This window comes from Lutra lutra, chromosome 12 (genome assembly GCF_902655055.1).
Source record: "Lutra lutra chromosome 12, mLutLut1.2, whole genome shotgun sequence".
Taxonomy (NCBI): domain Eukaryota; kingdom Metazoa; phylum Chordata; class Mammalia; order Carnivora; family Mustelidae; genus Lutra; species Lutra lutra.
In genome coordinates this window covers 48,359,694-48,370,177 of record NC_062289.1, presented here as the reverse complement: position 1 = coordinate 48,370,177, position 10,484 = coordinate 48,359,694, and the positions used below count along the sequence as shown (strand labels likewise).

General features: G+C 49.8%; 1 protein-coding gene across 1 annotated transcript in view; it reads right to left on the bottom strand.

Moving 5' to 3' along the window:
* NPC1 (NPC intracellular cholesterol transporter 1) overlaps positions 1 to 10,484 on the bottom strand; it is a 49,025-nt gene that overhangs the window by 923 nt on the left and 37,618 nt on the right. The window contains exons 14-24 of the mRNA XM_047696751.1: positions 10,091 to 10,205; positions 8,420 to 8,547; positions 8,186 to 8,326; positions 6,708 to 6,797; positions 6,078 to 6,265; positions 5,624 to 5,739; positions 4,843 to 4,972; positions 3,343 to 3,543; positions 2,136 to 2,367; positions 1,289 to 1,402; positions 509 to 671 (exon numbers count right to left, since the gene is read on the bottom strand). Coding sequence (XP_047552707.1) covers positions 509 to 671; positions 1,289 to 1,402; positions 2,136 to 2,367; positions 3,343 to 3,543; positions 4,843 to 4,972; positions 5,624 to 5,739; positions 6,078 to 6,265; positions 6,708 to 6,797; positions 8,186 to 8,326; positions 8,420 to 8,547; positions 10,091 to 10,205 — 1,618 coding nt within the window. The remainder of the gene's footprint in view (positions 1 to 508; positions 672 to 1,288; positions 1,403 to 2,135; positions 2,368 to 3,342; positions 3,544 to 4,842; positions 4,973 to 5,623; positions 5,740 to 6,077; positions 6,266 to 6,707; positions 6,798 to 8,185; positions 8,327 to 8,419; positions 8,548 to 10,090; positions 10,206 to 10,484) is intronic.

Sequence of the window (10,484 nt, the reverse complement as noted above, 5' to 3'; positions counted from 1 at the left end):
GCCAAATGCCTCAGCTTCTTACAAAGCTCTGAGACAGCCAGTTGGTCCTGCACTCTCCTTCCAACCCCACCTCATTTACGGAAGCTGAAGTGGCCAGAGAAGTAAAAAAATCTTAAGGGCAATCTTGAAATAAGAGAGAAGCACAGGCAGCCCTCTGCAAGGCCCGTGAGTCAGGGAATGAGAGCTGCTCTGTGGCACTGCTGGGGCTTGCCTGGCAGCCGAGTCACTCCGGTCACCCCTCTCAGGGGCAGCAGGGAGACCCCAGGGCCTCAGCCATGCAAGCGCCTTCACCGTCTGACTTCAGGGCCTTGCACAGCAGCCAAGTGGAGCCTCCAGAAAAAGCATTAGCAGCTTACTACTGAAGCCGTTTGGACCACCATGAAATCCCTAGACCAGATTTTTTTCCTTTCACAATTTTTTTTAAGTACCATTTGAGAATGCTTCTAGATTTCTTTTCCTTTAGTCACATGCTTCCTCCATCCACTTACCTCAGAACAAGAATGCTTACCTATGTAGCTGAGTAAGACAGGAAGGAATATCAAGCCATGGGTGGCTCCCAGTAAGACCATAGCCAGATACATCCTGAAGTAGAATATCTGGAAGATCTGAGACTTGGCAAACGCCAGCACCACAATCCCTCCAAATTTTGTTAGTGTGATTCCACTGAACACCTGAAAGAAGAGACCGCGCTGGAAAGCGCTTACCAACCTGCTCTAATTCAACACGTCCTCACAGCGATTTCTTGATGGGCAAGGCCCAAAGCAATGGGTTGAACCCCAGCTTTTAGTTACTGACAAGCAGGACTACATTCTACCTAAAATTGATTTGCTGCTTATAGATGTGGAAAAAAAAAAGTAGAAGGGTAAAAGCTGTGTATTCTGCATGGACAATGGACTCTGTCTTTAAACAGCTTTCCTTACACTTTTAGATGAAAACTATTAAAGGAGTTTCTAGAGCAGCAAAAAACTGGCTGAGAGGTGGAAGCAGGCTATGGAGTTGAACTAAGAAGATTCTCCCGGCTCTGAGGGCCCCAGCTCCCTGGGGGCCAATACGTGTGCTCAAATCGAACCTCTCTGTTCTCTTCCTGCTTCATGGTCTGTAAAGGATTCACCGAAGAGAACGGTTTTAAAGAACTTCAGGATTTAGCTATTCATGAAATGCCCAAAGATGCATCACCCTTGGGAGTGGCTAAGTAACTCAAATTCTCTTTTTCCTACTGACTCTTCCGGTCCCTGAGAAGGTGACGAGCTGGGCACCCCGTGCGGAAATGTCTGGCCAGGCTACTTACGGAACTGCCCATGTGAGAGAGCGCCTCTTCGGCCCGTTGCACGCGGCTGCCCTTCGTGCTCACTGTGAACGCTCTCGTGATGTGGCTGCAGAACTCCACGGAAATGCCACAGCTCTGAAAGAGAGTCTCCCGTTACGACTGCCCTCTTGGGGCTGAAAATCCTAGCAGCACGCACTCCTCCCCCAGGATCTGGTATGCCAGGCACCACAGGTGGCCCAGGAACCCTAAGCATCCCCTTTTTGTAACACCGAGCACCCCAGCGGTGCACGCCCACTGAAGGTGCACCGGGCAACTCGTGGGACCCTCAAGCACCCAGACTCCACTTCTCTAGAGCAGATCTGCTTGTTTTAGGAGGACTCGTGGAACCCTCATAAGGTTACCCCTACCCCTCAAGAGTCAGCACCCCTCAGATTTGCTTTAGCTGGGCCTCCCTGCCGCTTCCCCGAAAACAGTGTTCATGTCGTAAGTACAGACACGCTGCTATTTTAGTAGTTTTTCAAATGCTCCTATCTTTAAGACTATCAGAAAGCACCTGGCAATTGCATGAGAAGCGAAAGGTACTGGTAGCGAATTCCACTAGGAAGGAGCATCTTTTTCTAAAAAGTGAACATCTTCTCATTGGGCTACATGTTTTTGCAGACCCTTCGGGTCAGAAGTTCCAGGCAAAATACCCCTGTGACACCACGGAGTCGCACTTCCATTGTTCTATGTACTACCCAGGTCCCCACTCCATTAGCACTCATCCCACCTTTCCACGAGCAAGAGCTGGCCTTGGTCTTTCACCCCAAGAAACAGTTCACAGAAGTGACACGGGAGGCAGGAGCCAAGTGAGTGGGCCAGGACTCACCATAACCAAATTGACCAAGGAAACTGCATTCAGACTGATGCCCCAGAGCCACATGACGCCAAACATGTTGACCAAGATCATGGCGATAGTGACACACATGATCACTGCAGACCACAGTTCACAGCCCAGGAGAACCAGGGTCACCAAGAAGATGGCTCCCAGGGACACGCTGAGATTAAAGATCGTGTCATCGATAATGGTCAGGTACTGTTCGTAGAAGACATAGAACACACTGGAGAAAAGAGCAGAAGGTTCTGTTATAGCTCGTGCTTGCTTCTGGAAGCTTTTGTTCATCCTGCCACTATTGCAGAACCAACTATTCTGATTCATCCCTCGCATAAAAACATCCTGTTTTTGTGAGACTCCTCCATAGTAATTCAAATGAACCTCTGACCACTAACACCCAAAAAAGGGCCTAGTAATGATCCAAAATGTGTATTTTATATAAAGTTTTTGTTCATAAGCTCAACCTCTTCACTTCATAGGCATTTACAGAGTATTTCAGGGTATGTTGAAAATACAAGTCCTGATCTATCCTGAGAATTACCTCAGACCAAATGAGATCTGTGCGGGGCATGAGGAGAAAAATGCTTTTTTGGCAAAGTTAGTCAGCTCTTCTCAAGAATTAGGACATCCATTCTGAGAACTTCTTCCCCAGAAAAACAGGCTGTCCTCCTGTCAGGAATGGATCAGAACCCCTCTGAGCAAGATCACAGGGGTGTGGAAAAACCACCTGTTTCTTCTACTTTTTAGTAGTTTCCAAATTCTATATCTCCTGAAATGCTTTATAGGAGAAAAACCCCAACAAACAAAAATGAAAAACCTCCATAAAGACACCATATCCCAGGTAACTGGAAGTCAGGGGCGGCGAGCAGCTACCGGCCAGGAACGTGCGCTCGAGCCTCTCAGTAAAGCCTGGTCCCCCGGTACCACGCCCCCCGACCCAGGGTGCTGCTTTGAAGTGTGTCTTTCTTCGGATGGTGAGCTCTAGCTCACAGATCAGATTTTGTGTGTGCAGCACTCAGACCTTAGGGGGTGCTGCAGACCCTGGCCTTCCTTGCCCAGACGCTACTTCCCCTGATATTCTTTGCTTCTGCTCATGTTGGAGAAGGTGTCAGAACGAAAGCCAAGGATCAGCTTCCCATCAGGCGAACCCTCAGGCTGTGGGCCCTAACCCAAGACACCTTGTTTATAAAATTCAAACTACCTGTACGGGAACACACGGTAACCGCTTCCTTCGAGGCCCATGGTTTTGGTGATGTTGCTGGCGATGAGGATGGCTTTTCTCATGGCATCAGTAAAGTCAGCAGAGGTCTGAAGCACAGTGTGGTAGGTCATGAAGTAAGTGGCTCCGACAGCCGTGTCATTGCCAAGGATGTTAACGGCTGAACTGTAAGCAGCATGTCCCCTATGGGAAGACTCAGTGGTGTCAGGGAGGCCACAGAAAGTCCCCGCAGACCCTGAGCATGCAAAGCAAACTGGAAATCACCTGACCCTGGGCTCAGAGGTCAGACCAGCTCTAGATTTCAGGGACAGGGAAGGAAGGCCCCGTGCAAGGGAACAGTGAAGGTTTTAGCTTATTCTCTCACTTTTGGTTGTTTTAGTGCAGAGGTGCTCTTGTTTGGGTATCTGTGTTCTCCTCCGGTGTTTGCTCGGCAGTGTTGTGTAATGGGGCGGGAAAGGACAAGGGCCCTGGAGTCCATGGCTGTGAGGCGGGTCTCGGCCCCGCCCCGTATTAGCCATGGAACCCTGGGCCACGGGACTGAATCTGGGCTGCGGTGTCCTCTGTCACCTCCTCACAGGCTGTGTGGTAAGGGCGGCGACGTGGGTGAGGTGCCTGGCGCACGATGGCACGTAGGAGGCTCCCCGTAAGTGGTGGCTGTTGTTTTCCTAAAAGCTGGATGTACTCGGGTTTCTTTTATGTAGGCCAAAGCGTTCAGTGGGCAAGCAGACCACGCTGCAAGATTCGCTTTTATCTTTAGGCACAGTCTTTCCTCTGTACCAAGTACAGGTCTCCAAGCACAGCCACGATACACATGACTGACTGATAGGAGTTTGGTTGAATTATGTATTAGGAAAATCAGGGAAGTCCAGGGTTTGCCTAACATACATGTGGACACTCTTCTTGCTCCTACAAAAGGTTCTGAATCATCCCACCCCCGACTCCCAGCCTTCTTCCCTATTTCTGGGCTCAGATGCCTTGCCTCCACACGGCTGATCAGCTGCCCGGCCAGATGGGGGCATGCGACAGCCCCGAACCTCAGAGCCAGACAGGCTGGCAAGATCGGCCGGGCTGAAGAATCTGAGCCTCGGTCCAGGATGGCGTGACCGAGCAGAGAAGCTGTCCCTGACCCCGGGACAGATGTGAACACATTCTGAAATGCCGCACGGCCCTGCTCCCCTCCTGTCCTGCTAGACGCTGGCACAGCGCTCAGCAGCCATTCACGCAGCCGGAAGAGCCAGGACACGGGGCCGAGAGGGAGAGACAGATGCTCAAGCCAGGGTGAGATCAGCTGGAGAGGCTGAGAAGTTCTCCTTATGGGTGTGTGAGGTTTTTCTGCTCTCAGAAGACCAGGTGGTGGGGCCGGTGGGGAGGGGAAGAAAGGGACCCTCCCCATACAGCTGCCCCCACCCCAGCCCTTGGCTAGCTGTCCCGCACAAAATAACCGGAAGTGGGCACGTCTCTGAGCGGCTCCACAGCACTTACCCTTTGCCGCACTTGGGGTTCGGGTTATCAGAAAGGAACATGGGCAGGAATCTCATGAAGTCTTCCCCTTGAGGCCTCTGTTTGCCCTCTGGGGTTAGAGGTCTGCAGCGACCACAGGCAGGGTCAACCACTAGCACAGACACACAGGGGCCCAGATGAGAAGAAAGAGGTTCCAGATGTTATTTTAAAACACTTAAGGATCTAAGGGGAATTTTCCTTGATCTTTTTCCTGACCCCAAAGCTCCAGAGCTTCCAACACACGGGATTTTCACAGTCTAATCCGTCTGACATTCCATCTTCATCTGAGGCAGGCTGTACAAACTTTCTTCCCTGAAATAGGTGGCCTGCTTGGAGGATGACCCTGGTTGGTATTATCAGAGTCCAAGGCTTCCATCATTTTACCAAGAAAAGTCGAGGACAACCTCAATACTCCTAACAAAACTGCAGGGCAATGGTGATAACAGTGGAAAGCACTCCGTGAGACGTAGCCAGATCCCAACCAAGAGATGCTATTAGTGGCGTCGGGAGAAGAGAACCCGGAAGACTCTGAAAACCAGAGTCCCCTGACCAGGGCTCCGTCTGGCCTGAAGCCCTGTGGTGGGGGTTGGAGGGAGGCCGAACAACACGACACATCAGAGAACATGGCTGAGGAGAGGGATGGCGACCAAGGAAAAGGGACCGGCGCCGGTATAAACTGAGGTGAAATGCAAAGGAGTTATAAATTATAATGCCACAAGTCTTCAGAGAAAAGGGAAAAGTCTGGAAAAGGAGATGAAAGTACCTGAGGCATTGCAGAAGCGATCCGTGCCATTGTAGAGTCTACAGCAAGAAGACTGAGGCTTGACCCAATCAAAATAATCATCGATCCAGGACGAGGGGGCAAAGCCTATTCGGGTACTGGCGAGAAGGAGGGAGAAGTTACTGACTTGCTCCGCGGGGGGAGGTCTCAGATTCAGTCCTTTTTCTCGAAACCTAATTTCACTTTCTAGATGTTACACTGCTGCCCAAAGGACAGACTTCATCACCACTTAACGGAAAACCCTTCCAGATAGGAGCTGCTCAATTAGTCCTTTTAAAGCTTTTGCTGAGGTAAAGCTAGAGTTAGCATGATTCTGAGCAACACATTTTTTAAGCAAATCTATCCTGAGTGAGCCATGTCAGGCCCAGGCAGCCGGCGGCCGGGGGCCCCTTCTGGCTGCTTCCGCGGCAGGACCAGAACGCCGGGCGGTACTGACTAGTTGTCCAGCTGAGCCGCGGTGAAGATCTGCTGCACCAGGGAGTCGTTATTGCAGCCCATGCCCCCGCACACCATGTTCTGCCCTTTCAGGGAGCTGTAGTCGTGCCCTTCCTCCAGGACGAAGTACACAGGTGGGCCCGCATGCAGGTATCTGAGCGACCTGAAGTAATCCAGCACGTAGGAGTCCTGCACGAGCGATCAGAGAACGGGACACAGTGGGAATGTGCTGACGAGCCCAGGTGAGGGGACGGCTAAGGATGGAGACAGCACTGGGATGCTGCTGGCCGAGATGGCCCCAGCCCAGATGTGGACCGTCCCCCCAACCCGAGCCAGCTCCCGGCTCCTCACCCTCCCTGCGCCCAAGGTGCTTCTCTGGCGGGCCCACCGCCAGGAGGGCACCTTACGAGGTGAGAGTCTCGCTGCTCTATTTCTCTGTACCCTCCTCACCCCGAGAGTTCCACGTGCTAAGATGGGCCCCACTGCCGGGCTCCATGGCGGTTCTTGTAACCTGGGGAACCGGCCGCCACATGCATTTAGAAGCAGGCATTCACCCGGAACAACTGCATGCAAGTTTTGGAAAACGTATTTGTATCTTTGGCTAAACAAGGTAAAAGAGAAAGCAGCTTACATCAGGCATGGAGAGAGACTGATCCAATCCAATTTCCACTTTGTTCAGCACCGCGATACTGAAGGACAGGACACCCACAAATACCGCTATCTGGAATAAAAAGTGAGCTGTAAGGCAGGGACTGCTTCGTGCATGGCAGCTTAAGAATATAAATAAGATCTTCCACATGTGAAAAACGGGACTGTCCCCAACCAAAAAGTTTACATGCCACGTTAACGTAGAGAGCAGGAGTACTGGCTGAGAGGACAGCATCTAGTCAAACTACTTGGGTTTAAATCCTGGCTCCAGGATTTGAGTGACCCTGGGGAAGTCACTTAACCTCTCTCAGCTTCTACTTCCTCATCAGTAACACAGGAAAAATAAAAGATGTATAACATAAGATAGTTTTGTGGGTTAGATGAGAAAATCTGCAGACAATCCAGATTCAGCATTGTACCCAATATTCAGTGTTTGTTAAATGTTAAGTGTTACCATTACTTGGGACGAAGTCATGTTCTTTTATTAGAGCAGTGATAGGTCATTGCTGCTGGCTATCCCCAGTAGATCACCTACAGAAAGCTCTCACACTCTTGCTGGGGACTCGGGACGGTGGGTGGTGTGCTGGGGAGGCTTGTGGCACTGTAATGGGGCAGCGTGAGGAGAGAGTTGTGGCAGGACAGTTCCGTGTATCAACTGCAGTAGTGGTCACTGCCACTGCACATGTGATGAAGGGACTCAGAACTCGACACACACACGTGCCCATGTCAAATTCCTGATTTTGACGCTGAACTATAGTTGCGTAAGACCACAGGGAGAAGCTGGGTTGATGGGTACCTGGGTCATTTCTGTACTATCTTCTTGACTTTCTATGAATCTAAAATTACTTCAAAATAAAAACTTGCTTATACTGACTACTAAAAGCTAGCTAGAAAAATATTTTATGTACTTGTACATATTTGCTTTTGCATTTTGTATATATACTTAACAACTGTCACAATCTCCTTCCCACGCTGGTTTCTTTCTTTTTTAAAGATTTTATTTATTTACTTTAGAAAGAAGCATGTGTGCAAGCAGCGGGGAGGAGCAGAGGGAGAGGGACAAGCAGAATCCGCTCTGAGCACAGAGCCCAACACAGGGCTCGAACCCATGACCCTGAGATCATGACCTGAGCTGAAATCAAGAGTAGGACGTTTGGGGTGCCTGGGTGGCTCAGTGGGTTAAGCCGCTGCCTTCGGCTCAGGTCATGATCCCAGGTCCTGGGTTCGAGCCCCACATCAGGCTCTCTGATCAGCGGGGAGCCTGCTTCCCTCTCTCTCTCTGCCTGCCTCTCTACTTGTGATCTCTGTCAAATAAATAAATAAAATCTTTAAAAAAAAAAAAAAAGTAGGACGTTTAACCAACTGAGCCACGCAGGTGCTTCACCCAAGCTCCTTTCTTAGAAGGCATGTGATAAAACTGTTTTTGGAGAAAAATGAGGAAAACCACAGACAAACTCATACCACAATAGGTCGCATCCAATCCTTAAGCAGAAGTGGAGAATAGGAGTTTTTGAAGAACCGAAACAAGCAGCTTTCTGGGGCCTGGACACTATTTCCATCTTCAGAGCCTCTGACACAGCAAAGGACATCCAGGCGATGTTTCTGAGAGGACAAAGAGGGACAAAGGTCACACCCTCCTGCTGCTTCACTTGGATTCTAGGCTGTAAACAGACTGCCATCCTGACAACAACTTACCTCTTGACGCTTGATGTCTAACCCCAAGAGACTCACAAAACACGTAATCTGAAGAAGGAAGTCAATGAGGACGGCCATCCCGGCGAACAGGGAGAAAGTGTGAACGGCTGGCATCTTTGACAGCGCCCCTGCAGGGGGAGAGAAGCTGCCCCGTCACGTCCACTTACAGCAGGGGACTCCATGCGGGTCTCACACTCACGTGTACACAGGAAAGCAAGGAGCTAGAATAGACTGAAGCCACGAGAAGACCCACGCTTCCCACAACCCCCCCAGAGGAATGCCACAGAAATATTTTCTCTCTGCTATTAGATCAACAGTATTAGTCTCCCACTTCTGACACAGTTAGATGAGGGCGCTCCCAGTCAGAAGTATTGGGTTAACACCCAGAGACTGCAAACTAGCAGCCCACAGGCCAGATTATATCCTGTATGGTCCACATTAGATCAATTCATTTTAGGATGAAAACACATTTCTTTTTTTAAAAAAGAAGCCAATATTTAACAATGAGACCCAACACAAAAATCTAGATTCACAGCTTCACTTAAAAAAAGAAACTGGACCTAGCAGCACTGGGCCAGCAACACGTAACTGCCCTTTCTAGACCTCTGCCTTCTGCTCCTACAGTCCTCCCAGAGTCACTCCAATCTTGAGGCACAGTGTCAGCTGCTATTATCATCACATTTTCTGATGAGAAAACAAGAGAAAGTAACTTTCTCTGCACCTGTATCTATCAAAAGGAAGTGTAAGGACCACAGGCTTGAAAGCACACTGCTCTATGGAAATGAAGATGGCATCCTGGGTCTGTTCTGAAAGACCGCCGCCTTCATGAGTCTACAGCAGCCCCGTGTGAACAGCCCATGGAGGCATTTCCATCTGTGGCCCACGGATCGCATTTCTAATCCAGCTTCCTGCTCTGAAGACGCACTCGGTCGTCTCGTCCCACACAGCAGACAAGGGGGCAGACAGCCCTGCGAGTAAGGGTGCGTGGTGATTTCTCCACAGGAAAGAAACACAGAAAGCACTGGTTTTTGTTCCAGCTCATTCTGGCTCCTTGTAGTGAGGGGAGGTCCAAGGACCTCTGCTCATTAACAAGGCTGCTTCCCCGATGGTTTGTGCGGACAAAGAGGAATGTCTACGCCTGTGGATTTTGCTCAGAGTATGGTGTTGGCCAGGCTCCTGTGGGACGCAGGAATGTCATTTTCAAAGATCCACATTTGCCACAGGTGCCAAAAAGGGGAAGCAGCAGAGAAGTTCAAGGTTATCTGTCAGTCTGGACCCCAACATCAACACTATCATGAAACAACATGAGAAAGTGGAGGGGCGCTGAGCGGCTCAGCTAGTTAAGCAGCTGACTCTTGATTTCTGCTCAGGTCATGATCTCAGGGTCATGAGATCAGGTGCCACATTGGGCTCTGCGCTGGGTGTGGAGCCTGAAGATTCAATCTCCCTCCCTCTGCCCCTCCCCCCAACCCCCCAAAAGAAAAGAGGACACTTCCAAAATGATATCCAAGATACTGCCACTGATTTTCCCTGTGGTCCACTCTGATACTTTCTGATTACAGAATAAGCTTAAACAAGGAAGTAACACGATGGGACATAGTCAGATACCCAGATCCTTCTACCTCCAGGCTCAGGAAACAGTGGGACTGGTAGAATTCAAAGAGTAATTACCTAAGAAAAACGCTACAGCCTCTGAAAAGGAGGACAGGAACATACTAGGAGCCACTTCTCCTAGGACCCTGCCCAGCTGCTGATCCAGAGTTTCTCCTTGAAGACGTTCATCTCGCTTAAAAAAAAAAACACAATACACAGGCCATTAACCTTTCTAAATGACAATGCCATCTCTTTGCTTCTTTGTTGCTTTGTGTTAACAGTAAAGACAAATGATTAGGAGCTTCTACTTATTGTAGATAAACTTTGATGGGGGGCCTGCAACTTGTCCTGACAATCCATCCAGGGTATCACTAAACCCCTGAGCTAGGTAACAGGTGGAAAGCTCAAGGGAAGACTGGATCATCTTATCAGGAAAACACACAGAATGCAGCCTGCAGGTGGCTGGACCATT